General features: G+C 40.7%; 1 protein-coding gene across 1 annotated transcript; it reads right to left on the reverse strand.

Moving 5' to 3' along the window:
* Window positions 1–916: 916 nt before the first annotated feature.
* On the reverse strand, window positions 917–26,877 carry UBE2D1 (ubiquitin conjugating enzyme E2 D1). Its single transcript, XM_063435015.1, has 7 exons — window positions 26,636–26,877; window positions 10,188–10,251; window positions 10,075–10,106; window positions 6,968–7,045; window positions 6,697–6,802; window positions 2,003–2,096; window positions 917–1,855 (listed from the first exon to the last, which is right to left on the reverse strand). The coding sequence occupies exons 1-7, from the start codon at window positions 26,657–26,659 to the stop codon at window positions 1,810–1,812; spliced, it is 444 nt and encodes a 147-aa protein (XP_063291085.1). The 5' UTR covers window positions 26,660–26,877; the 3' UTR covers window positions 917–1,809.
* Between the last annotated feature and the right edge of the window lie 627 nt (window positions 26,878–27,504).

The following is a 27,504-nucleotide window of genomic DNA, read 5'->3' on the forward strand; positions in this document are numbered from 1 at the left end:
AGCTATTCAGTTGTCTGTTCGAAGTGTTCTGAGAGCAGTCTTTCAGGATAAGAAAATGGCTTACATTTTCGGGTTTCTAGATAAATAACACTTAAGAATGATGACACACACAGACGCTCAAGTCCTACAGAAAGTTAACAAAGAAACAGAGGATATAGTAACGGCTACATACTTTAAGGGACATTCCAGTATTTACATAACACACTGAAACAGAGGTAGGCATTATTCGGCATTGCCAATGATGATGTTCCAACTGTCTGAGCCAAGTCTTTTAACCCCTTAAGGACCAAACTTCTGGAATAAAAGAATCATGACATGCCACACACGTCATGTGTCCTTAAGTGGTTAAGTATTAATTTATAGGCATCAAATCAGTTGACATGCACAGACACCCCATCAACGTTTTACTGAATTAATGACATTACGTACAGCAGTATGTCTGTAGCATGAATGGAAATACTGCAAGTGTAAAGACACCCACCACAACTATCCTACATACTTCACATAAAGTGATGGTGCTTGGCTTGCGCAATTAAGCAGAAAAAAAAAATATTTTGTTTATACTAAGTCTACAAAAATATGAGCAGGTAATGTTGTTTTTAAATCTGAGCAGAGTCAAAACATCAGATTAGTGGTTTCTGATTACAAAACCAAAAGTAACATTTAGCATGCTTAGACAGGATTGCAGATGGTGTAGTACTTCTTGCAATTTCAGGTCAAGTATTGCAATCCAGCTTGAATGGGATAATGTCTATATATTAGATATTTTTAATAAAAGTTTTGTAGATTAATCACAAAATGATTCGGACTAATGTGATCACATATTAGAAGCCAATGGCTCAAAGATAAACTGGAATAAATTGTTATTACACTAGCGTTACATAAAATGTAGACCAAAATATATACAAAAAACATACATAGTAGAAAATGCATTTTATTTGTATGGAAAAAGCTACAGTAAGATTTGTAAAAGATCTGTGAGTTTATATTGCCCATATGAAAAACAGAAACTAGAAGATAAAATAAAAAAAAATAAAAAAGTGAAGAGCAAGGAAACATACGTTTCTTCTTCTAGTTAGCAGTGCAATTAGTTCACATTGCAATAAACTAGTGTCAAGTATGCAACAGAATCAAAACGTTTCCCCATAATTAGCATTGAGAATTACAGTGCAAAGATCATTTTAGTTTTTAAGAAATCTGCAATCCATTTATTGAATAATCTAAAGCGGGGTTCTAAATTAAAGGGTTCTCTTTGACTAGGAGTGGTGTTCTGACAATACTGTGCATAAGACAGAAAAAAAAAAAAAGCCTAAAAGTGTGTTTACTTACAAAGGTAAATAAAATATATTCAGTCTATACATTAAAAAAAAAAAAAAAATACAAATTAAATAGTGAACTAAATAGAATGAAATCTGAACAGATTTACAAAAAATAAAAAAGGACAAACAATGACAATTCAATGCGGTTACAAATATGTAGTATTGCTCAAGTAAAGAAAAATATCTAGTCTTCAGAAACGTTTGGTTGCTTTAAACCTGCATTATGGATTTTAATCAGAAGTTCAGGTATCTTAAAAACCACATCAAATGTCTTTTGCAAAGTACACACAAAAAAATAAAAAAAAATAATGACACTTCCATCCTAAGTTTTTTTTGGAGTTTGCTTCGCTTCCATGAAGCTTAAAGGGTCTAAAAATCAAAGGGGCTTTGAAGGACTTTGGAACAGTAAACTGTGCTCGGTTTCTTCTCATTTTGAAAAACCTAGAATTTACAGTACACTGGATTATACGAAGTTATAATTTTCACAAATTTACATTGCATATTTCTGAGTCCATTCTCTTGCTAGTCTGTTGTATCTGTAATAGGAAAGAGAAACAATTTATTTTCAATTCCGCTTCTTCCGCCTAAACACGGCACCTTCCATCACCAACATTGAGAATTCAAAGTGAATTTCAAATTCCAGGTAAAAATAGCCCAATGGAAACATTTACTAAGTTACTTACTTTTCCTTGTCTGACTTGTAGATCTGTGCAATATCTGGTACTAAAGGATCATCTGGATTTGGATCACACAGTAAAGAGCATATGGACAACAAAACTACAAGAAAAATAGATAAAAACATTCAGACTGCGATTCTTACAATCAATCATTACTTTTCAGCCGATTCTGCTGGAATATGTAGACCATGACCAAATGCGGTGTACTTTACCTACACAGCACCTACAAGAGGCATATATCAAGTACAAGTACAAGTGCAAGACTTTCTTGGAAAAATGAACAAAAAAGAGAGTTCTATATCGGTACTATAGGATGAGTTGCTTGATATTGCAGTCTTGCTAAAACAGGTTTATTAATCTAGAAAAGGATGGGTGTCCATTTTTAACAGTGACAAATCAAACACTGCTCACCTGGACTGTTAAAGCTACTGAAGATTTTATAAGAAATATAAAAAATAAAATCTGGAAGAATATTCAGCCAAAAAAAAGCGCCTTTCATGGCATTTTTTTTAAGTAGACAACCCAGGATATTCATCTAAGGATAATTTGACACTTACTATGCAGTCATTTTACCACACTCTTTGCCAAACTTCACATAGGTAGTTTATATTAATTTTTTCCACATACATTGCAAGTCAGGTATACATTCACAGATCATGTAATGTGTTGTTGCCCCCCCAAAAAAAAAAACTAAAAAAAAAAAAACACCAACATGTGTTCAGCAACTCCTGAGTACAGGGATGCCACCCATGCATAGACTTCTCAGGTTGTTTGGCAGTTGAGCATATCCTTTATCCAACTTGGAATTTTGACATTTAGTCGACATGTAGTCAATCTGCGCCCATGTCCTATTTGGGACATTTAAGCTGGACAATGTATTTTACCCCCATCAAACCATATATTTTTGAAAAGTAAACAACCCAGGGTATTTATACACTTTTCATGCACTGAATTCTACCACCAGCTTTTGTCAATCTTTTGGGTAGTAATTTTTTGTGTTTTTCCCCATACACATTGTACTTTAGGCATGAATTAACAGATCGTGTTATGCATCACTCCCAAGCAACACCCCAATATGTGTTCAGCAACATCTCCTGAGTACAGTGATACCACACATGCATAGGTTTGCTGGGTTGTTTGGGGGGCTAAAAGGCCACAATAGAGACTTGTGCATGTCTGTTTTTCAACTAGATATATAGGTATGCTTGGCCTATCTTCAGTTTGGTGTATTTTTGCATCCCCAGTTAGTGTTACCATCATGAAAGTACATAGGTTTTATCAAGTAGGCATTCCAGGTTATTGTATATGGGGTGTTTTAGCATACTTCCCCCAACCATTGTGCTAAAAAAAAAAAAATGAAAAAAAATTTCAGAACGTGCATTGTGATACTTTTTGAACTCTTATTTTAGCCAGTTGGTTATAGGTTACTGCCAGAAAACAGCCCAGTTTTTTTCGTGCAAAGTCCCTGAGTCCATGCATTGGTTTGCCACGATTTTACAGTAACAAATTTTGGCTGAATATAGTGTTCTTGTTTTGCTAGGCACATGTTGAGAGTGGTGCATTTTTCCATCCCCAAGTTGAATTTATGGTTTGAAAGTATATATTTGTATAAAGTACAGTAAAGGTTTTTGAATTCTGTTTTTTATACATACATTGCTTTTAGATTTCTACCAGAAAACTAACTTTAACCAAATGTACCTCTAGCAGCAATCTATAAACCAGCTCCTGCAAAAAGAATCTAACTGGAGATATGGGGAAAGGAAAACGACCAACTACAATTTTCCGCTTTAAAAAATAAAATAAATAAAAAGATTCAGGAACAAGTATTACAAAAAGGTATGTTCTGTGTGGTAGAGCTTAAAACATGTTCCAATACACAGTCCAGGTTTTGAAGGGCAATCAGAACAGTGAAAGGGGGTGTCTGTCCTTTTCCCTTTTTTATAACACACGGCAACGTTTCTGGGGATTTGCAGTTGGCGGTATATTAAAAATAAAATGCGTAGCGCCAATTCTGGATTCCTCTGGCACCGTTGTTGGAACTTCAAAGGAACCATCATTTAGAATAAACAAAAAAAGAAAAAAAATGACATTCTACCTGTGTATGATTTACTGAGAAGATTATAGGCTTAAAAAGTAACTTTTAATAAATAAATCTAAAATAAAAATATATTAAAGAAAAATCATATGAACAACAGGAGTGGGTGGAGACTATACAGTGAGTAAAACTGACTACTTATACAAGCTGTAAAAGTGTATACATAACACTAATGCTGAAGCAATACTGTTTTGCTACAATATAACATCAGTGTATTCCCAAGTAATAGAAGTGATACTATATTATATATCACTAATGCTGTAACAAGAGGGGGCTTGTTATAAACACTGATGCAAACACGTTTGGAATGTACTCTGCCTCGGACAGTGACGTCTGACATGCTTTCGTCATGGATGGTGGTTAGCATGTGAACATCCTTCGTGTCCTTAAATTTTATTGCAAGCACTTCAGCTTTGCGCTTTTTTTTTTTTTTTTAACTTGGCCTCTATGAGAGGTCTGGGGAAATCTTTGGAATTTCACAGTGCCGCAGGCCAGTGTCTGCAAACCATAAAGAGTTTTAAAAATTGTCCATATACAGGTGGTAACCATTATTGAACAAGGGGATCAGTAGGTCCCGAACAATTTTCCCACTTGTCCCCAGAGAGGCAGGACAGCCAGGAGGGTCCAGTTGACCATCTTTCCCCTCACATACGTGAAAGGCAAACGTATAGCCACTTTCGCTCTCGCACAGTTTGTACAATTTTACGCCATACCTAGCGTGCTTTGAGGGAATGTATTGTTTGAACCCTAATCTCCCTTTTTATTTCATTAAAGGACCACTCTAGGCACCCAGACCACTTCAGCTTAATGAAGTGGTCTGGGTGCCAGGTCCAGCTAGCTTTTACCCCTTTTTTTTTTATAAACATAGCAGTTTCAGAGAAACTGCTATGTTTATACTGAGGGTTAAGCCAGCCTCCAGAGCCTCTAGTGGCTGACTCATTGACAGCCGCTAGAGGCGCTTGCGTGCTTCTCACTGTGAAAATCACAGTGAGAGCACGCAAGCGTCCATAGGAAAGCATTATGAATGCTTTCCTATGCGACCGGCTGAATGCGAGCGCGGCTCCTGCCGCTGACGTCGCGAGGAAGAAGAGGAGGAGGAAAGCTCCCCGCCCGGCGCTGGAGAAAGAGGTAAGTTTAACCCCTTCCTCCCCCCAGAGCCCGGCGGGAGTGGGCACCCTCAGGGCACTCTAGTGCCAGGAAAACAAGTATGTTTTCCTGGCACTAGAGTGGTCCTTTAAGGATTCATCAATGGAAAAATTTTGTTAGGGAGTATAAACTTCTGAAATCTGTGCTGAAGATGGTCTACCAGTATGCGTATTTTCTGAAGCCCATCATATTGACAGGGTATTGTCATTGAAATGTAAGTATCCCAGCACCAACTCATCTTGTTCTAGACATTGTTTGGGAGTACACTGGACTAGTACAGATTGGGTTGGTGCTCCAGTAAGAGCGAATTGATGGCTTCTTTATTATCCCCAAGAGCAAGAGGGACATCTGTGGGATGCCAAGCATGCTCTTTGACTACATAGTTACCTGGATTGGCATAAAAAAATAGCGTAGCATATAAATTAGTCTGGGAAGCTATCCCCTAAAAATAGCTCCATGTATTGCATAGGGGAGAAGTCATCCACATTGACATTAATGCCTGCGTTGGCACTAAAAGGGGGGGATGTTTGGTTCAATCAACTGTGGAGGTACCCAGTCCTCCTCCAAAATCTGCGTAGCAGGGGAAGTACAGCTTCTTTTTGCAGCCGGTTCTCACACAGATGTGTCAGAAAACTGACTAGGGATAAAATGTGTCTGACACCAAAAAGGCATATGCCTCCAAGCTGTAAGTGTGGTGCATGTTTCACCAACACACTACCTTTCACAAAACTAACAAATTGCTAAAAAAAAAAAAAATATTTTTTTTAAAGTTGACTTTAACGGAAGGAAACAGACGGACTAAACTGTGACACACACACACACTGCTTTAACAGGACTTGGCAGGGAAGGGGTTAAAATTGTTTTTTTTTTTTTTTTTACTTTTCACAGGTTCTGTAACTTCTAGCAACCCTTTAACGAACTGGCTACAAACTATCACACACTGATCTCTGTCTCTCTCCCTCACAAAACGCTACAGAGGAGAGTGGGGCAGAGATCGGTGTCAAAGTGAGCGTTTGTAACACCCACTTTGACAGCAGCCAGATGGGAGAGATCGCAGATAGTAACAGCCAATTACGGCGTGTGAGCTATCTGCCCAACATCTCGGGCAGATAGTAACAGTGGGACTTCAGGGGAAGCAATCTCTGATCGCTCCAGCCGCCCTTTTTCTGTCATGACGGTTCAGGACCGTCACTGGTCCTCAAGGGTATGTTACCGATGACTGTCCTGATCAGTCATCGGTCCTCAAGGTGTTAAGTCATACATTTATTCTAAATTGAATATAATTTAGAATTAAATAAATAACTTTAGGATCACACATTTCTTTTGTAAAGTGTCTATTCTTCTTATTCATGAACAATCCAGTCACAATACTAAATGTGACAATGTCAATTGAAACATAACAGCACATACTTCTACCTCAAAACAACTAATCAACCCACCAAGGCAGTGTGCTTTTTACCTTTTGAAACAGTCAGTGCTGGGGACCACTGTGACCTCAGGATATCAAGACAAATACTTCCATTGCTGTTTATGTTTGGGTGATATATTTTCGTTGTGAATGCAACCTGCAAATCAAAAAGGATGGCAATGCATTTATTTTCATAGAAGATTCATTTTTAAAAAATACACTAATGAATGAGAAGACAAAAATACATGAGACATTGCTATAAATCCATGAAATCTCTATACTTTCACATATTTCCAAAACGGATAAGGTTTATAAAGATTACCTTTGGTGGTTTGAAAGGGTAATCTGTTGGAAAATGGATTGTAAGGAAGAAAACACCGCCTTGATATGGACTGTCAGTCTGAATAAATGAAAAAGCATATTATGTAACACTATAGATTGTCCTCCACATAGACTGACAGAATTTTAGATAGGTTAAGTATGCAAAAACACAAAATAGTCTGATGACTATGTGCATTTCAACTGACTGGAACAAAAAAAAAACACAAATATAAATACTACAGTAAATTAAAGGCACTACCTGTCTACCTGTATGTTTAAAAGATAAAGTTAAGTGATTACCAGACTGTGCAAACACGTTTATTCTCGGTCGGCCTCTACAGTGGGCTTTGTGTTTCTTTACGAGGAACACTGTAGGCACCCAGACCACTTTAGCCCATTACAGTTTTTATCAACTGCAATAATTACCTTGCAGGGTTAAGTCCTCCTCTAGCTGCTGTCTACCACACAGCCACTAGAGGGACTTCCAGCTTCTAGACGTCCTCACAATATGCATGAGGACCTACAGGAATCCCTGTAGGAAAGCATTGAATAATGCTTTCCTATGGGGAGGTCTAATGCGCGTGCGTGGATGCGCATTAGGGCTCTCCCGCCGGCAGATTATTGTTATGGCCATATATATATAGCGGCAACAGATTCCGTAGCGCTTTACAATATTATGAGAGGGGGGATGTAACAATAAATAGAACAATTACAAGAAAACTTACAGGAACAATAGGTTGAAGAGGACCCTGCTCAAACGAGCTTACAGTCTGTAGGAGGTGGGTTATAAGACACGTTAGGACAGGAAATATCAAATAAGGTGGGAGTGAAGCAGAGCTGGAGGAGAGAGTAAAGCGCTTCCCTATAGGAGAGAGCAAGAGACAGGTATGTAAGGTAGAGATTACTCTGGGAGGCCATAAGCTATCCTGAAGTGATGGATTTTAAGGCCCTTCTTAAATGATTGAAGATTAGGGGAGAGTCTGATGGCGGTAGGCAGGATATTCCACAGGAAAGGAGCCGCCTGCGAGAGGTCCTGCAAGCGCGAGTTGGCCGTACAGATGTCAGCAGAGTACTAGCCTGACCCAGCGCCGAGGGACATTGGCGCTGTATTCAGGTAAGTGTCTGAAGGGGTTTTAACCCCTTCAGCGACATGGGATGGGAGGAAGGGGGGACTCCAGGACTCTGCAGTGCCAGTAAAAAACTGGTTTGTTTTCCTGGCACTGGAGAATCACTTTAAATGAATCGCAGGTTTTGGTTTTGCTACAAATTTACTTACAACAGGTATGACTGAAATACCATGATCTTTATATAAAGATGACAAACATAGCAAAAAACCCTACTTTTACATTCACTTATGAAACTTCTGCAGTTTAAAGAACAAAATGTTAATTTAAAATAATCAAACTCATTCTATCTAGGCATTTGGTTTTAAATATCCCAATTCTAAAAACCTAGTACAAAACCCTTGAGGTTTAAGGAGGCGGCCTTTGTATTTGCTTAAACTAAACAAAACAATCCTCTTAAGCCTGAACACTGAAAATAAATCTATTTTTTTGAATACTAGTTGTACCTTAAAAATGTAAAATCATTAAAGGGTAACCTCAAACACCCCCCCATCCAGTTTTTTATTTTTTATTTATTGAATAACACCCTATTGGTATTATTCTTTAGGTCCCTGTCCAAATATTACAAATAATAAAAGTAAATTTTAATAACATAGAAACCCCACAAAAGTCATATCACCGAACAGCTTGGGTCTAAGCGCCCACTTTGTCAAAATTACGCTCAGATACTTTCGGTGGTTAGGGAACGCTGTTCGAATTAAGTTTTGACCCGTTTGCCACGAGATCATACTCCAAACTGTTTCATAGAAAACAAAAGCAACAACTGGTCATCTTTCGGAGGTTCTCACACGAATATCGACGAATGCTCCCCCTGGCTGTTCGGGAGCGAATACTCCCCATGCTTAGAAGGTCCCATCTCCCCAACGATGTTTGTCTGGGTGGTCGGGCAGCAGTACCATCTAAGACCGGGTTAGCGAAGCCAAAAACAGTTCCAGGCGTTTGATGATTAAGTACCGCTGCCTGCGTTCGGAAGACAATGTTCGCCATGCACTGGACCATTTGCGTTCGGTTATACGAATGGCGGCCACCCAGGGAAAGCACCTGAGTTAATCATTAATTTGCAGTTAACAGCCAGGGGAGGTCGGTGTTCGAATTGTTTTAACAGGGGAAACCACACACCGTCCTTTCGGGAGACGAACAAGGGGGTACGGACAACCGAACACCAGGGAAGGGAGTTTGCTACACTTCATAGTGAAATCTTTGTTTGTACCATCTTACCAACTCAGAGGGAAAGGAAGAGCAGGCACAAAAATAAAAAATGAAAATAAAATACATTTCAGAATGTGATAGAGAGGCAGGAAGGGCTGCAGACAAGGAGGGAGTGGAGACATGAGCTTAACAACGAGAAACAGTAAAAATATGTACATAATTGACATTAGACAGCCCGTAACGGAGTTACACCTGCCAGTATGTGCAGTGTTTTAACCAGAAAAACTGCACATCCAGACCCCTACCCACCATGACCATGACAAAAAGCAGAAGTGGTCATGGTGGTCGAAAAAAACCTTTACAGTTCTATTTGTTTTTAAAAACACCTTGCCAACACATTTTACAAGCCTAATCTCATAATTGATGGAAAACCATCTGCTCATACAGTTACATATACTGGACCTCTAGGTATTCAATACATTCAAGTGCATGGCAGTTTAGACAAAAATATTGCCTGTATGAGGTTTAGATTTCTTTGAAGGGCAGACAAACTAGATTTGAGGTTTGTAGACAATCTAATCAAATCTGAACAGAGATAGAACTGGCATGTTTGTACAGGTGGAGAGAAATCCTATATCAAACAGCAAACAGTACTTTGACTGTTGGCACTGTATACACTAGCTGGATGTTGCCTGGCAGTTTAAAAAAAAAAAAAAAAAAAAAAAAGGATATTTTATCTTCTACTCTCAACTGAGACATTACTTCAGCCAAGTCAAGGAGTTGTACAAAATAAAGCCAAAAAAATAATAATAATAAATCAATATCAAATACTTACAGGTCCCATGATGGTTGCTTGCCAATGGAACACTGAAATGAGATAATATATCCATTAGGTCTCCACATTCAAAACCTACTCCTACTTTGTTTTAATAGTAATTGTCAACTTACAGTCATCACCCACTGGTCCTGCTGAACACTGGGCAGGAGGGTCACGCTGCAAATCATTAAGTTCCTGAAAGTAAAGAGAAATAAAAATGAATTTATAGAACAGAGCCAAAAAAATAAAATTATATAAAACTTTTTGGGCAACATTTCCAACTGACCGGCCTTACTGCGCCCTACCATTTGTCAAGTTACATTTTGTTAACATTGTCAGCATACAGGTTCAGATGCAGGCACGTTCACAGACGCCAACATTCATGCAACGCCTTTTATGAACTTTAAATAGCAAAGATTTATAAAGCCAGATGAGTATAGTAAGCTATGCAGACAGACAGTCTTGTAATTGTTCATTACCAATACACAGCCCAAAATTTAACTGCAAACTACCAAGATCAACAATTTTGGTTATGGTGCCCATCATGCAAAATGGTCAGTGCCTGATCTTTTCTAATAGCTAAAAAGAGGCTATTCCCTCCTCGTGGTGAATCTCTCCCCCAATCGCTTTGATGAACTATTAAGTCTATGTATAAATCATGCTCGGGGGAAATAATCAAGACTTGTTGCTTCTGTAGATTCAGACTTCAGCTTAGTATTAGTAATACGTTTCAGTTTAAGAGAAATTGTAATGCTTCACTGCAGTGCCAAGGCTGCCGTTAGTGGCTGTCTACCAGACACTAGTGGTGCTTCCTGCAGTTTAACAAAGCTTGACTTGCACATTAGGTCCATGCCATCGGCAGAGAATGATCTTGACGCAGGTATCCACACTCCTGTCCATGAAAGGGTTATAAACCCTTTAATTCCCTTACCTGTGTAAGGCTATGGGTGCAAAGGGACACTTTAGGAGTATATTTTTGAAATACAATTGTATTCCTAACACTAAAGTGTTAATTTAATGTTATGTTGACTTATCAACATTTAACAAACATGCTGCTATGTGGGCTCTATAGGAACAAAGACCACTCAACCTCAATTAAGTTGTCAGAGTTCCAGGTTGTCACCATTTTAACTTTGCAGCTCTAAACATTACAGTTCTGCAGGAAAAGCAATGTTTTCATTGCAGAGTTAACCTGCCTCCAGTGTCATACCAACAGCCACTAGAGGTGCTTCCACAAAACAGTGACGTAAAACATTTAAATCCAAAAATTATAAAAGCCCAGTAATCTAAACGATGACTAGGGTGTTATAGCGTTAGGAATAAATATTTGTATTCCCAATGCTACAGTGTTCCCTTAAAATAATTCCACACCTCTTCAGTTTGCAGCTGAGCACCTCCCATCTTAGATAAGCAGTGGGTGAAAGACCCACTGTTCGAATGAAACATTGCTCAGTACATTTCTATTCCAATAAGTGTGTCTACTTACGAGCTCTGGAGTGCACAAACCGTTTCTGTACCATAATTTTTGGATTATATGAAATCAGGGCTGTTGGAAACAGACATTTTTATTAAAACCGATTTAGAGACTTCTTAATATCTAGTTTTCATGAATGGTTTCTTTTTTCTTTATAGCTTTGAAATTATCTCTGCTGCCTAGCCTGAACAGACCAAAAAAATAAAAAAAATCTCTTTAAGCACTTAGATTACGATTCCTTCCTTAAATTGTCCACGGTATACACACACACACACACACACACACACACTTCATAGCGCCTCAACACCCAGAAAGGTGAGAAAGGCTATTAGCAGCATCACACCATAAATACAACACATCGAAACGTGAAAATCTATGCAGTGAAGCATCCCTTTAGACTGTGTGAAGAGCTTTATTTGCTGGCATGTTGGAAATGTACTAGACTTAAACTAGAATGGGCATGCTTATTGTGTATTAAGATTGTTACACAGGATAACGAGAGAATATCTAGTAAGACGGAAAGTCAGTGTCATCACACACACACCCCCACCGAACTGAATTTTATACACATCATGCACTTTAATTATTTGTCGATTAAAAAAAAAAAAAAAAATAATTACCATTTTAGTTATATCATTACACACCAATGCCAGGATGAAACACATTTGAGCTATTGTCTGCAAACTGAAGGCTGACTTTAGCTCTACACAGAGTTTTGGATTATATGATCCATGAGGCACAGCCATCACTTTCTGAAGTTGCAATGCGATCCACAGTCTGTCATCTAAATTCCTGCATTACATTAGGATGGGGGTAACAGAACCTCTACTAGGTCAAACAAAATGGTCTTACTATATTTACTGCAAGCGAAATGGCCATCAGTATCGATTGATCAGGGCGCATGCAGGTTTGGTTAGCATGGGTCCCAGAGTGATCGAGACCAATTGTAAAAAAAATGCAGGTGTCTGGTAAGATCCATACTTTAGTTCTATTAATACATCCAGGGAGCATGGCTAGAATAATAAGAAGCTTGTTTATAACACTGTTACATTTTAGAAAGTAGTGGCATTTTAAAGGAGGTCTATAAAAAGTGCTACATCACATTATATTTGTATGACCCCCCTCTCCCAGTATAACAGATAAGTAAATGGAATCAGACACTTCTATGCAGTCCCCATTCACTTCTGCTGACATCAGGCTTGTCCAATCCAAAGCTTCGCTATAAAGCATTGTAGACTTAATGCTCTGAAATCACAACGCATCAAATGGTTTCTTACAGAGAAGCATTAAATCGAATGCTCCACTATGAGAAAGATTAGAGAACCTTCAACATCCTCATGGAATGTGTCAGGACCTTGATCATCAATAACAGTGACTTGTGGGTACCGAAGCATCATCTAATGGCCATCAGAAAGACAGCCACTAGAGGCGTGTTGAACCCTACAATATTAACATTGTTTTTCAGTGTTGGAGCAAGACACAAGGAGCACCACACAGACCACTTGATTGAGATAAAATTATTCTATAGACACTTAGACCACTTTAAGTCTGTTACACATCTAAAAGGATTACAGTGCGAGAAAAACAACCACTGCTTTTGTTAAGGCTTCAGGGGCAGGATCTACGTAACAAAAAGGATTTCATTATAAAGTATACCCCTATAATTTCCATTAAAAAAAAGTTATAATGACAAACCACAAACATATTGAGGACTGAATTAAACATTATAGCCCTGTGTAGTTAATGTGCTTGTCTCACATTGAGGTGGCTTTCCGTGACATCTTTTGTTAATTACTGTATTGAGAGATTGGTTCTCTGACACCATCAAAATATGTGTGATACACATTTCATAGATTTAAGGTAAACTAGCTGTGCTTCACAAGTAACTACAAACTCCAGCTATACTATTTACTAGCATGCAGAATGTAAATTACATTCTAAACCATGTTAATATGTAACATTTCACACATTGACAAGAGGATTGAGAATCTTCTCTATAAAACCAGTTTTAGTGCCCAGCCCTAAATAGATAGGGATCTTGGAAAATTTATATAGCTTGAGAAATAACATTGAGAAATTAATATGAGTTACACAAGTATAAAGTGGCATGCTGGAAAAAAAAAAGCGCTAATAAAATGATCTGTACTGGTTTTTAAATGTTTTGAATGCACTTCATACACCGAATACTAGAGCAAAATATTTCATACACAGATCAGTTTTATCTTGAAACTGTATAGTCACCTGTACAATGACTCATGCAAGGTAAATGCACTTTCTAAAGTCAACTTCGATCACTGAACAAGAACAGAAACCATTTAAACTTTGTGAACAGAGTTCCTTGAGATAAACATACCTGTAAGACAGGTATTTAAAATTAGGAATATGACTAGTGCTCTATCAACGCCAACACTATCCAAACGATTTAAAACCTATATAGGCGGAATACAAGCAGGAACTGAAGTACTCACGACTTCTACAAAACACTTTTCCTGACGTAAAGGGCACTACAGGCACCAATACAACTTCATCTAAATAGAATTGTTATGTTGCCAGGAGGAGCCTGGAGCACTCTTCAAAGAGGTTAGATTGTTCTCGAATGGTTTGACCCCCAAAGTTGCCTCCAGCAGCAAAGTCCACAGGTACAGGGTTGTGTGTGAATGTCTTTGAGATACAAGTGCCTCCAGGGAGCTCCTCGCACCATAACAGTTTAGATTAAGTTGTTTTGGTACCTGTAATGTCCCTTTAAGTTCAAAATAAGATATGCACTTCTTAGAGATGAACAGGTATAGCCAAGAAAAAACAAAAAACTTGCAACTGCAGAGAAACAAATCAACTTAAGTGGATTGCCATCGAGAAAAAAATTGAATAAAAACAACTCTCCATAGGAGAGAATAAATAATTCTTTATTCCAAAGTGTACGGGGTAGAGTAAAGATGACCACTGATGCGTTTCATGCCTCAACACCACTTCAGAGACTCAGAGTACACACACCTTAAAGGATATTAACAGCAACAATATATATAGGATGACTTTCAAAAGGTTGTACTTTACGGACTTCCTTTTACAGCCTAGATTAAACTATTTTACTATGTAACAGCAGTTCTAAAGACCACCATCCATCTATGTCAAGTGTGGAATGAGAATACATTAGCCAATTACAGAAGTAAACAAACAGTGGAGGGAAACAAGCACTGGCCTGTCTCAACAGGGGGTATAACGATTTACACTAATCTGTTTTAGTGAATACTGGTTAGAGGTGGCAAACCTAGCCAATCATGCTGATACAGTATTTTTTTAAGAGCATTATCCCAGCTGATCTGGACTGATTACAATTATTTTACAAGGCTAACCAGGCTGTAAAACTGTTTTAACACTTTAGGATAAAAGAAAAAAAAAACACACAAAAGTCTGACTGCTGCGTTCGGTTTCTTCAATTAAGTGGTTTCAAACCAATGCACTGGCCCTGAAGCACTCTATAAAAGCAGTGATTTATTCTCTACTAAGGGAGCACAAAAGTGTGGTCTGGAATACGTAGCTCACAAAGTAAACAGATTAAGAAGAAATCTGTTCTAAATTCAGGAAGGGTGAAAGATATTTTCTAACTTTTATTACCAATACTGTATACAGTATGTAGATTATGCCAAGTCATGATGGCCTCCATTCAATTGCTGGGTAGTTACAATCACGTCTATGTATGAAACCATTTTAGCCATATGTCTTTGGAAAATGAACAGCACTTTCTTTAAAACAGTGAGAAGTCTGATTGGCTTATTTTTACCAACTTCCTGGTTTGTGCCGATGGCAACAAAACGTGGAAATATAGAGTTGGATGTGGCTGTGTATATTCAAAAAACGAAGTGTCACTTTCTGCTTGGAATGCTTTGTACAGGGACACTGTAGGCATTGTGTCTGCTTTATTTCATCAAACTGGTTATATCTGGAGTCCCTGGTTCCGTCAGTTCATTCAGCATTAAACAGTTAATATTTTTATGTTTTAATGCTAAATGAGAGTCCAACAGCGCATTCCATCTGTGCGGCTTTGGCTATTGGCTTGAGCAGCACTGGACAGCTGTGATAGCGCACTACTTTTGGCCTGACACCCAGCCAAACAGAGCTCCAACTGTATGAATGGGTAGATCTACAAGGAAGTGTGTCATCTCTGCCTTATCCACACCTTCAGAAAGGGCCAGACTATGGGTAACCATGAAAACCAAAGTGTTAAACAGTGAATGGAAGGAAAGTGCCGAAAGTGGGGGGAATAAAGCTTCCCCTTGCAGGCGTACTCAAAGTTCTACGTGTAAAGGAGAGCTGAGAATGTTGGCACAAAGGTGCACATATTTGTTTTTTTGTGCTGTGTTCCTACAATCATGACCACTTCTTCAAGCAGAAGTAATTATGGTAGTTGGAATAACCCTTGGACAACCACTTTACCATACCAATTCAAACCAGAAGAACTTCCAAACACCTGATACTGTAAGGTTAGTGTAAAACAATTCCTTAACAGTTTGACAGATTACCAGTGAACGGAATCTGTAGAAAAAGGTACATTCAAGAGTGTCTAAGTATTTTCACTTAAGGTGCGATGGGGAGGAACAAGTACTTCAAAATGTTATCCCAACATTTTAAATTTATACTGAAATCGCCAAGAAACACAGCTACTTATAACAAACTAGATCCTCCATTCAGTTTCACAATCTGAGGACAGAGTAAGGTTAAAGGAAACAAGAATAGTGCTCATTGATAAAAATCACTAGCTTTACTCTGCTAAAAGCCGATTCTATACATTTAACATTAGACGGCTATAATCAGACAGACCAAGTTTTGAAACATAGTCTGACGTGATACTGTAAAATAAAGACCATACTGCTCGGTTTAAATGATACTGTACATAGTGGAGCTCAAATGTAAGGATCACCTCTCCAGTCTGTCAAGAATGGTAGAGGGACAGAATAAAAGGAACAGTAATCAACACAGGCCAGGAATAAACCCAAAGGGATAACTCCTTGAGAGCCAAAGGGATGCAATACAGCATTGTTCTTGCACAGCCACACAAATGAAAGAATAACTTGATTCATGGTGGAGATGGGCCCCTTTTCATATTCACCCCTTAGTTAAGCCGATTCATACCAAGAGAGTTATATAAACCAATGTTGCAAAGTCAAACCTGCAAACAAGACTACACATCTGCAGAGATCTAACATTTTTAAGAGTAGAGAAAAATAGCACCCTTCCTTCATGTATCTTCAGCTTCATAGAATTAAGGAGCCACCATTCTCAACAGGAACAATATTTTAGAAACCTGGAGACATGGGCAAGCATGTCTCAAATCAAATATGTTCAGGATTGCTGGGCATTTAATTATAAGGAGCAGTCTCAAAGATTTACATATTACATTAAAGGTACAATCACTTTCTTAGGCCCAGTGACTTCTGGTGGCCACTGATAAACATGGAAGGTGTCCAAAAAAAACAAAACTACCGAACACACAGACAGGAGCAGCAAAGCTCTACACATCCAACATGATCTGGAAGCCCCTTACTCCAGCTACCAACTGTGCACAGGACAGAACACTGCGGATGCAAGCTCTGGCAATGGAAAGTGTGCCTCCATAGGATAGACTTATCCAGTCTGTAGACGAGCTTGGGCTCAGAGGGTTACCAGTAATGATACAGCGAGACAAGCTGGGATTCACCACCTTTAGACATCGGTTAGGTGGTCCACATGTCTTGCCTGCAGCTTAACGGTCTCACTGCTGCCATTATAAATTTTGCATATAGTTCTCAGTGCCTCATGTTACCCTAAGAAATATAAACCTATGCACCCAGTGTTTACCTTTTGAAACCATCTACAGTTACATGGTTCTCTATAGCATGTACCTATATACAAAGCTACACCTATGTTGCTGTTGTCCCCTACAAATTAGATTATAAAAAGTGCATTTTTACCAGCATTTCATGCCTTGCAGAATTTTCTATACACTGCTTTACCTAAACTTGTTAAATGTAAATGCACGATTACCTGTTCTATGTACTACAAAAATAAAGAAAAAAATATCCTGCACTCGTGTAGTGGAACAGATTTTAAAATGGTCATTAGAGTAACAGAAAAGTCTTGAGAAAAAAAAACACTTAGCTGTAGCAAGTGCACTATTGATCACTCAATAGAATGTATGATCAGCATTTTCCAATAGGAACAAAACATAGCAACATACATGCACACCACAGCTGAGAGCTTCCTTTAATAGCCATGGAGCTTGTTTGCCATCGCACAAAAAAGCACTGCGACTGAATGACTAGAGTTCTAGTAGCAAATCTAAAGAGGAGTGGGATGAGCCATGCTTTTATGTATTCAATAGCATGCTACCTGTGTGGCGAAACCAACCTCGCCACTGGGCCCTGGAGAAGCCTGTTTGCCCGCCTCCTACCTGCTGACTATGGCCCCTGGGTTATTTGGGGCATATTGTATTTTATTGTGCGACTGCTGGCCCTTTAAGCACAGTTAATGGTATTTTATTGTACTGCTGCTGGCCCTTTAAGAACTGTCTGGGGACATATTGAGACTTTGGGTAACAATACCCTTTAAGACTATGGCCCCTGAAAACGTATGGACTTTTATTTGGTGTGTATGGCCCTTTAAGAACCGTCTGGGGACATCTTGTAACTTTGGTGAACAATGTCCCTTTAAGACTATGTCCCCAGACCTGTAAAATAACTTGCCCCTGGCTTTCCCCCACTTGGTTCAGTAAATAGGGCTTACTGAACCAAGTACCACACAGGCGGGCCACCCAGAAGTGGAAGTGTGCAGGCAATTTACCTCCCAGGCTGTGAGGTTACTGCAGGTTAATTGCCGAGCGCTGGGTGGCCGCCATTCGGCAGCCGAACACGTGGCGGCGGCCATCTTAGGTCATTCGAATGCGGTCAGCGGTGTATGCTAAAGATTCTGTGGAACTGAAATCGGCTACACATTTTGCCGAACACCGCTGACCCTTACCTTCTCCATCATTTAGTTTTTCAGCTCCAGAGACTAAGTCCCGTTCGAAATGGGACTTAGTCGTTTTTCGGCATGAAATTGACCGACCGCACAGCCCAAATCTATGGAACTGTTTTGGGCAGGAAAATGTGCTTGCGGTCGGTCATAAAGGGACCTCCAGCTAACTTTTGATCCACTGGGGGGATTTGGCTGATTTTTGGAAGGGTGTATGTTTAAAGTGTGCTGATTCTAAATATGCAGTTGTTAGGAAGATTGGATGTATGGATTTAAAGTTATAGCACATGTATAAAAACTGTAGTTTTCCTGGCTGTATAATTATGTTAACTGGTTATCTGAGGGGAGGGGATGTGTGGGTTGTACCATGTATGTGATTGGTTCTTTTATGCCTCCCCCTGGGTGTGGCTTGTATGTGGATTATTGTAATAAAAGCCAGGCTGGATGAGCCAGTCCAGAGTTCCTGTTTTACCCTCAAAGTGAAGTGTCGTCTCATTATTGGGGGGGAAGGATTTATTGCATGCTGTTCCAGTTGACTGCTAGGAGTGTAAGCCTATTCGTATGGTTCCTATTCAACTGTCTACAGCATTCATATGCTAGAGAGGATTCCTATGCTTCTCTGATTCGGGGATTGTGGTGTCTGCTGCAGTGCTTGGAGTCCTCAGGAGCGCTAGGAGCATCCTTTAATGGAGGTACCCAGTCGGGGTGCCAGGTGATCCGTTACAACCTGTATTTTAGGATAAAATGGGTGATCCACTAAAAGAAGAAACCTAAAGTCACCAGTAATGTAGCTGTTATGGTGTCTGTTGCCTGTCCATTTCCAGTGAAAAGGCAGAGTTTACACTTTTCCCTATAAACACCTCTAGCCGGCCACTATTATGTTCTTTATATAGCGCCAACAAATTCTGCAGCACTTTACAGTGGGTAGAGGTGCTTCCTGGGTCAGTGTGCACATGTTCAGAACCTCCATGCAGAGAGTGGAGACGCTGAATGCTCCCTATTGAGATACATTGACTCAATGCATTTCTATGAGGAGATGTTGATTAGCACAATGCAGTGTTTTGTCCTGCATGTGCAATATTCTCCCAATGCTTTCCTACGGGAAAGCATTGGATTGGCTGATAGACAATGAGGCAAAGTGTTGGCGGGGGCATCTGTGACAGGACCTGCACGGTGCTGGAAGAAAAAAAAAAAAAAAAAAGTACTAAAAAAAAAAAAGGAACCTAAAATAGGCTTTTACACCTTGGTATTTTTGTATTTCTGACACTATAGTGTTTCTTAAAAGCTCCCCCTGGCATGAAAGAATTCCATCCACATCTGGCATAATTACAAAGCCAAATATCATCAATATGAGAATTGCAGAACTCCCTCCCCCACCCACGCCAAGGCAGATTATCGGTCGTTTGATGACTAAAGCCAATATTCTCTAAGTTTAAAGTTTTTAAAATGTAACAATGTCTACACAAAGCTGGCATTAGCTTAACATGCTGACAAATAACATTCCTACCACTCTCAGGCAGCTGTTACATACTGGGATCAGTGAGATCCCAGCATGTACAGCGTTGTTACTTATTCACGGTCTCTCCACTCTATGTGTGAACACACAGGGAGGTATGACAAAGTCGCGATGTAGCATCTCATTGGCTTGCTGCTGGAGTTAATGGGTGTGGAAGGCTGTATATGGTGACTGATAGAGGTGCGCAAGTTATCGGTAAATTATACAACTGATACCAACGATCAGAAATATGACAAGTCTTGGCTCTACTAAAATCGGCAGAACGGTTAATCGAACTATCCCTAGTTCTAGGCTTTAAAATGGAGAAAAAAAAAAAGTTGCTTTCCCCTTACAGAAAAAACAAGAATACTTGTCTGAACAAAGGAAGAAAAGTCACAAACTTTTGAAAATTGTTATTTAACAGTCAGCACAAAAACAAAAAGTTGACTGTTAAAAAGCGACAGTGTCATTCTATCCACAGTTACCCTCCTTTGAGCAACATACAATGTATACACCTTCAGTTACACTTGCTGAGTAATTACTTTTTAATGAAGTTTTTAAAGCTAATGTCACTTTTCAGTATTTCATAAAGACATATTGTATTATTATATAAACTGTATTATATATACTGAACAAGACTGTCGAAATCGTTACACTTTTCACTGAAATTTCAATACATTACAAAGATACCATAAGATAACGTAGGGACTATGGTAAAGATTGAGACTGACAAAAGGCCATCAAACTTTTGTCCAATCACAGTAGCCATAACAAGTGACTACGCAATCAAGTAGATCTCAGTGCTGTACTCTATTCAGTGTGCGAGAGTACCACAATGACACGGTTCCTGTTGACTAGGGCACCTGGAGATAAAGACCTGCAGGACAAAGATGGTGGCAGCTGCAAGGGACAGCTTGAGGTAAGGGGGAAAAAAAATAAATAAATAATGTACAGAAAGAGAAATACCAGACCATTTCCTGTGAATTGGCACCATTTTTTCCCCCCCATGACAGGTAAATTTTACATCAGATTGACCAATGATTTGATGATTAGAAATCGATCATAACTTAACCCCTTAACGCCGTTCTATGCCGTCGCGCTTTAAGTGGGCTTTAAAGCCGTTGCGACGGCATAGAACGCCGTAACGGCTTTGAGCCCTGGAGCGCCCGGTATACTTACCTTACCGGCGCTCCACTTCGGGAGGATTGCCTCACAGACCAGGCAGCCCCCCCGTGGCAAATCAGGCCCCCTGAGGCCATGTGATCGCTCTCAAAGAGCGATCACATGGCCCCCTATAGCTGGCTGTGTATCTGCCAGCAGGGGGACGGTCTAAAATATCAGACAGTCCCCTGCTGGTGGGATCTGTAAAAAAAAAAAAATATATATATATTAAACATATTATATATATTTAACGTCATACATAGTGTATTTTAATACCAAGTACATATATTAGTATTAAAATACACTTAGAATGACGTTATGATAGATATAGATATATATATATATATATATATATATATATATATATATAATAGATATATACACCTTATATATATATATATATATATATATATATATATATAAATAAGTATAATTACAATAATAAGATAAAATTAGTAAATAAAATATTGAAACAAAATTTAATATAAATTATATATACACACATGTAATTTCATTCTAACTGTATTTTGTTTATATATATATATATATATATATATATATATATATATATATATATATATATATAAATAAAACAAAATATACTTCGAATGACATTTTATATATCTATATATAAAATGCAAATAACCGCAAAAACATATATAAATACATATTACATATAATTACATAAAAGATTACATTAGTATACACGTAGAATTTAAATACCTATAAATGCATATATATTAAAATTCTATGTGTATATTTAAGTAATCTTTTCACATAATTAGGTGATTTGATTAATTAAAATTTGATTGACATACCTGACAACACAGGGAGAAAGTGCAGAGAATTTAATTCGCAAGCACTATATTTGACCCTGTAACTCTCCAAGACAACATAAAACCTGTACATGGGAGGTACTGTTTTACTCGGGAGACTTCGCTGAACTCAAATATTAGTGTTTCAAATTGGTAAATTGTATTACAACGATAATATTTTAAGTAAAAGTGACGTTTTTTGCATTTTTTACAAACGAACGGCACTTTTATGGACTATATTATTGTTGTAATATGTTTCTGTTTTAAAACACAAATATTTGTGTTTAGTGAAGTCTCCCGAGAATAACAGTACCCCCCATGTACAGGTTTCATGGTGTTTTGGAAAGTTAGAGAGTCACATATAAGGCTTGCATTTCATTTTTTTGACATTGAAATTTGCCAGATTGGTTATGTTGCCTTTGAGAGCGTATACCATTTGCAAAAGTAGACAACCCAAGGTATTGCAAGTGGGGTATGTCCAGTCTTTCTTAGTAGCCACTTAGTCACAAACACTGGCCAAATATTAGTTTTTTGCTTTTTTCACACAAAAACAAATATGAACGCTAACTTTGGCCAGTGTTTGTGACCAAGTGGCTACTAAAAAAGACTAAACATACCCCACTTTCAATACCTTTGGTTGTCTACTTTTTCAAATGGTATGCCATTATGGGGGTTAATTCTCATTGCTGGGCTACCACACCGTCTCAAAGGTAACATTACCAATCTGGCAAATTTCTATTTGAAAATGGAACATTCTATATTTGACCCTGTAACTTTCCAAAACACCATAAAACCTGTTAAGGGGGGATACTGTTGTACTCGTGAGACATCGCTGATTACAAATATGTGCATTTTTGTGCAGTAAAACCTAACAGCATTATGACATTCACAGCTAAGATGTCAGATGGAAATACAAATTAAAAAAAAAAAATCTTATTTTCTCACCTTTTTTTTTTTTTTTAAATGTTATTCATAATGAATTATGTTCCATATATGAATAGTTAATGATAAATTAAAGCCCTGTTTCTCCTGAACAAAATGATATACAATAAGTGTGGGTGCATATAATTTGAAAGAGGGGAACTACGGGTGAACAGACATAGCGCAAGTTCCATTTTTTGTTTACGTTTTGTTTTGATCAGAACGTGCACTATTGACTCCGTCCTGAAGGGGTTAAGCTAACACAGTTCTATATAATGGCACTATAGTCCGTGTAAACAAACATTGCGTGTATTTTGGGGGGGGCTTGGGGGGAAATATTACACTACCAAAAGTACTCCTGCAATAGATGATTACATTACATGGTCAAACCTGGTTTTATTTACCATTACTCAAGTGTTGCAGCATGAATCATAACAGGAAGTGAAATATAAATATGGCCTTAGATTACAGTTGATCTGGATGCTAGTTATGCCTTTTGTTACAAAAGAATCCAAAAACTCCTTCCCAACATTGAAGGCAAGAGATGTCCAAGAAGAACATCTGCCCACAAACATTTCAAACTGTTCTAATACATGGGGGCTGCATTCACCAGTAAACAGTGCAAGTGTTAATCGTCTTCCTCCATATGACGGCACATTTCATAACAGGAACAATGAATCACGTGAGCCGCAAGAGGGGGTAATCACAAAGCTGTTCCCGGCAGGATGAGTTTGTATTGGTAGCATTTGAGTCAGCATAAAAGCATGAGGAAATTGTAAACGCAACTGCAATTTCTGCCTGAAGCAGCATCAACATAAGGAGCACTACAGAAATGAAAGAACTAATGGAAGAGATCGAATAGCAATAAACCAGTTTTAAGATGAAATTTGTGTAGATATATTATTTATGGACATCACCCACATAGTAACAGTAAAAACACGTAATGAAATTAAAATATAATTTACATATGGCTGGGTTAGAGAGATATATATATATATATATATATATATATATACACACACACACACACACACTCTTTTTTTTAGATTACCCATGTGTTCTCACCACTATGCCAACAATAGGCAGTATGAATTATCCAGAAAGCTATGTGTCACTGTATTAAAACAGTCCCTTATTTGCATAGAAAACCATCCTTTGCATCAGGTGGAGTAAAGCGTGGTCTTGCATATATATATATATATTTACAAAGTAGAATTGAAAGGCATCCACACCTTTTTTTTTTTTTTTTAAACCGGCTGCAATAAGATTTGCCTGATGGAATTAGAGTAATTATGCCCCAGGCCAGCCCCCGTTCCCTCCCCCCTCCCCCCCCCGCCCCGAAAAAACCCACTCACCCTATTGACATCCTGACAGTGTCACTCCCCAACCAATGCCTGAGGTGATGTCACTGACCTGCCATCAAGAGCACTGTTTCCCTGCAGTAACCAAGCATTTGACTCATGGTTATTTACTAAAGTGAGAAATCAGAGTGATTTTCAAATGTAAGGCCAAAATAACTGAACTGGGAGAAAAAACAACAAACAAATAACCTTAAATCTCTGCTTCTCTCTTTCATGGATACGTATAAATAATTTAAAGTGTAGCTTTAAAAAAAAAAACTAAAAAAAAAAACTCACTGAGGGGCACTTATCTGATGTCACAAGGGTCACATCACTCAGCACCATAATTTTCATACCCCTCCTACTGCATGGGCACTTCATGAAGAGGGCTGCCCTGCTTATAATCTGGAGAATTCTGACACAGGAGCTGGCAGACAGCCCAGGAATCAATAAGAATGAGCCCATAGAAAGTGCCTCAGCCAATCTGAGTGCCATGTACTCGAGGGCAGTGCTGTCCATCCCAGCAGCACACGCACATTGTCCAGGATAACATGGAGGCCGTGCCCTGCCTGGCGGGGAGACACGGTGTCCAGGATAACATGGAGGCCGTGCCCTGCCCGGAGGGAGACACACGGTGTCCAGGATAACATGGAGGCCGTGCCCTGCCCGGGGGGAGAGACACGGTATCCAGGATAACATGGAGGCCGTGCCCTGCCCAGGGGGAGAGACACGGTGTCCAGGATAACATGGAGGCCGTGCCCTGCCCGGGGGGAGAGACACGGTGTCCAGGATAACATGGAGGCCGTGCCCTGCCCGGGGGGAGAGACACGGTGTCCAGGATAACATGGAGGCCGTGCCCTGCCCGGGGGGAGAGACACGGTGTCCAGGATAACATGGAGGCTGTGCCCTGCCCGGGGGGAGAGACACGGTGTCCAGGATAACATGGAGGCCGTGCCCTGCCCGGGGGGAGAGACACGGTGTCCAGGATAACATGGAGGCCGTGCCCTGCCCGGGGGGAGAGACACGGTGTCCAGGATAACATGGAGGCCGTGCCCTGCCCGGGGGGAGAGACACGGTGTCCAGGATAACATGGAGGCCGTGCCCTGCCCGGGGGGAGACACACGGTGTCCAGGATAACATGGAGGCCGTGCCCTGCCCGGGGGGAGACACACGGTGTCCAGGATAACATGGAGGCCGTGCCCTGCCCGGGGGGAGACACACGGTGTCCAGGATAACATGGAGGCCGTGCCCTGCCCGGGGGGAGACACACGGTGTCCAGGATAACATGGAGGCCGTGCCCTGCCCGGGGGGAGACACACGGTGTCCAGGATAACATGGAGGCCGTGCCCTGCCCGGGGGGAGACACACGGTGTCCAGGATAACATGGAGGCCGTGCCCTGCCCGGGGGGAGACACACGGTGTCCAGGATAACATGGAGGCCGTGCCCTGCCCGGGGGGAGACACACGGTGTCCAGGATAACATGGAGGCCGTGCCCTGCCCGGGGGGAGACACACGGTGTCCAGGATAACATGGAGGCCGTGCCCTGCCCGGGGGGAGACACACGGTGTCCAGGATAACATGGAGGCCGTGCCCTGCCCGGGGGGAGACACACGGTGTCCAGGATAACATGGAGGCCGTGCCCTGCCCGGGGGGAGACACACGGTGTCCAGGATAACATGGAGGCCGTGCCCTGCCCGGGGGGAGACACACGGTGTCCAGGATAACATGGAGGCCGTGCCCTGCCCGGGGGGAGACACACGGTGTCCAGGATAACATGGAGGCCGTGCCCTGCCCGGGGGGAGACACACGGTGTCCAGGATAACATGGAGGCCGTGCCCTGCCCGGGGGGAGACACACGGTGTCCAGGATAACATGGAGGCCGTGCCCTGCCCGGGGGGAGACACACGGTGTCCAGGATAACATGGAGGCCGTGCCCTGCCCGGGGGGAGACACACGGTGTCCAGGATAACATGGAGGCCGTGCCCTGCCCGGGGGGAGACACACGGTGTCCAGGATAACATGGAGGCCGTGCCCTGCCCGGGGGGAGACACACGGTGTCCAGGATAACATGGAGGCCGTGCCCTGCCCGGGGGGAGACACACGGTGTCCAGGATAACATGGAAGCCGTGCCCTGCCCGGGGAGACACACGGTGTCCAGGATAACATGGAGGCCGTGCCCTGCCCGGGGGGAGACACACGGTGTCCAGGATAACATGGAGGCCGTGCCCTGGCTGGGGGTGATGTACACAGGGGGCTCGGGGTGGGCAGAGAGCCGGTGAGGGGGTGTATGAGGAAGGAGAGCTGACAGGATGGCGGCCTGGGTGGGTGGGCAGACAGCCTGCCTGGGGGCGGCCTCCATTGTTCCTGCGGGCTGCCAGCTGCACTTACTTTCTGTATTCTCTTCAGCGCCATGGAGCAGGGCGGGCGGGGGCCGAGGCGGGCGGGCAGGCAGGCGGTGAGGAGAGACGCTGGGAGCGGAGGAGAAGGGCCTCCAATGCGGCTTCTCGCCGAGTCACTGCGGCTGATACAGGGACTGGAAGGAAGCGGATCACTAGCGCTCACTGCCGGCCCCTGGCCTGACTCACTCTGGGAGGGATCGAACGCTGCGAGGGGCGGGGTCTAAACTGTGAGCACGGATCGTGTTTCCGCTTTTTTAATAGAGAAAAGAGGAGGAAGCGATGACTAGAGGCTGCCGGGAAATGTAGTACATGGGCTTAGTGTCTTTTTTTTGTTTGTTTTGATGCAACTTTATTGCTATAATTAACAAACGAACAATAAACATAACAAATACCTTCTCAACGTTTCTAAAGGGCAGAGGGCGACACTTTTATTTTAAGGGTGTGACAGGGGGAAGGGGGGGAGAGGCTGGGCTGTTCTGGGAAATTGTAGGCACGTCACTAATGCAACTTATACAACTGAAATGTAATTTATAACTAGAACAGTGTGTCTTATTTACCCAGACTGGTTTATAAATACATTTATGGTAATTTAAGACACATTACTAAGAATATTATTGCTCAGGAGCTCTGTTATACACTAAGGCACACCAATAAATTGGAGTGCAAAGAAAAGCTGGACATTAGGATAGACACTCAGGACACACAGGAACAGAGGGATTGAGGGCCCTGCTCAATGAGCTTACATGCTAGAGGGAGTTGGGTAAAATGACACAAAAGGTAAGGATAGTATCAGACTAATGAACGTTGCAAGAGAGGAATCAGTCAGGAGCTATTAACATTCATTTTGAATTGTCACTT

Source organism: Pelobates fuscus, chromosome 10 (assembly GCF_036172605.1).
Source record: "Pelobates fuscus isolate aPelFus1 chromosome 10, aPelFus1.pri, whole genome shotgun sequence".
In the NCBI taxonomy this organism is placed as follows: domain Eukaryota; kingdom Metazoa; phylum Chordata; class Amphibia; order Anura; family Pelobatidae; genus Pelobates; species Pelobates fuscus.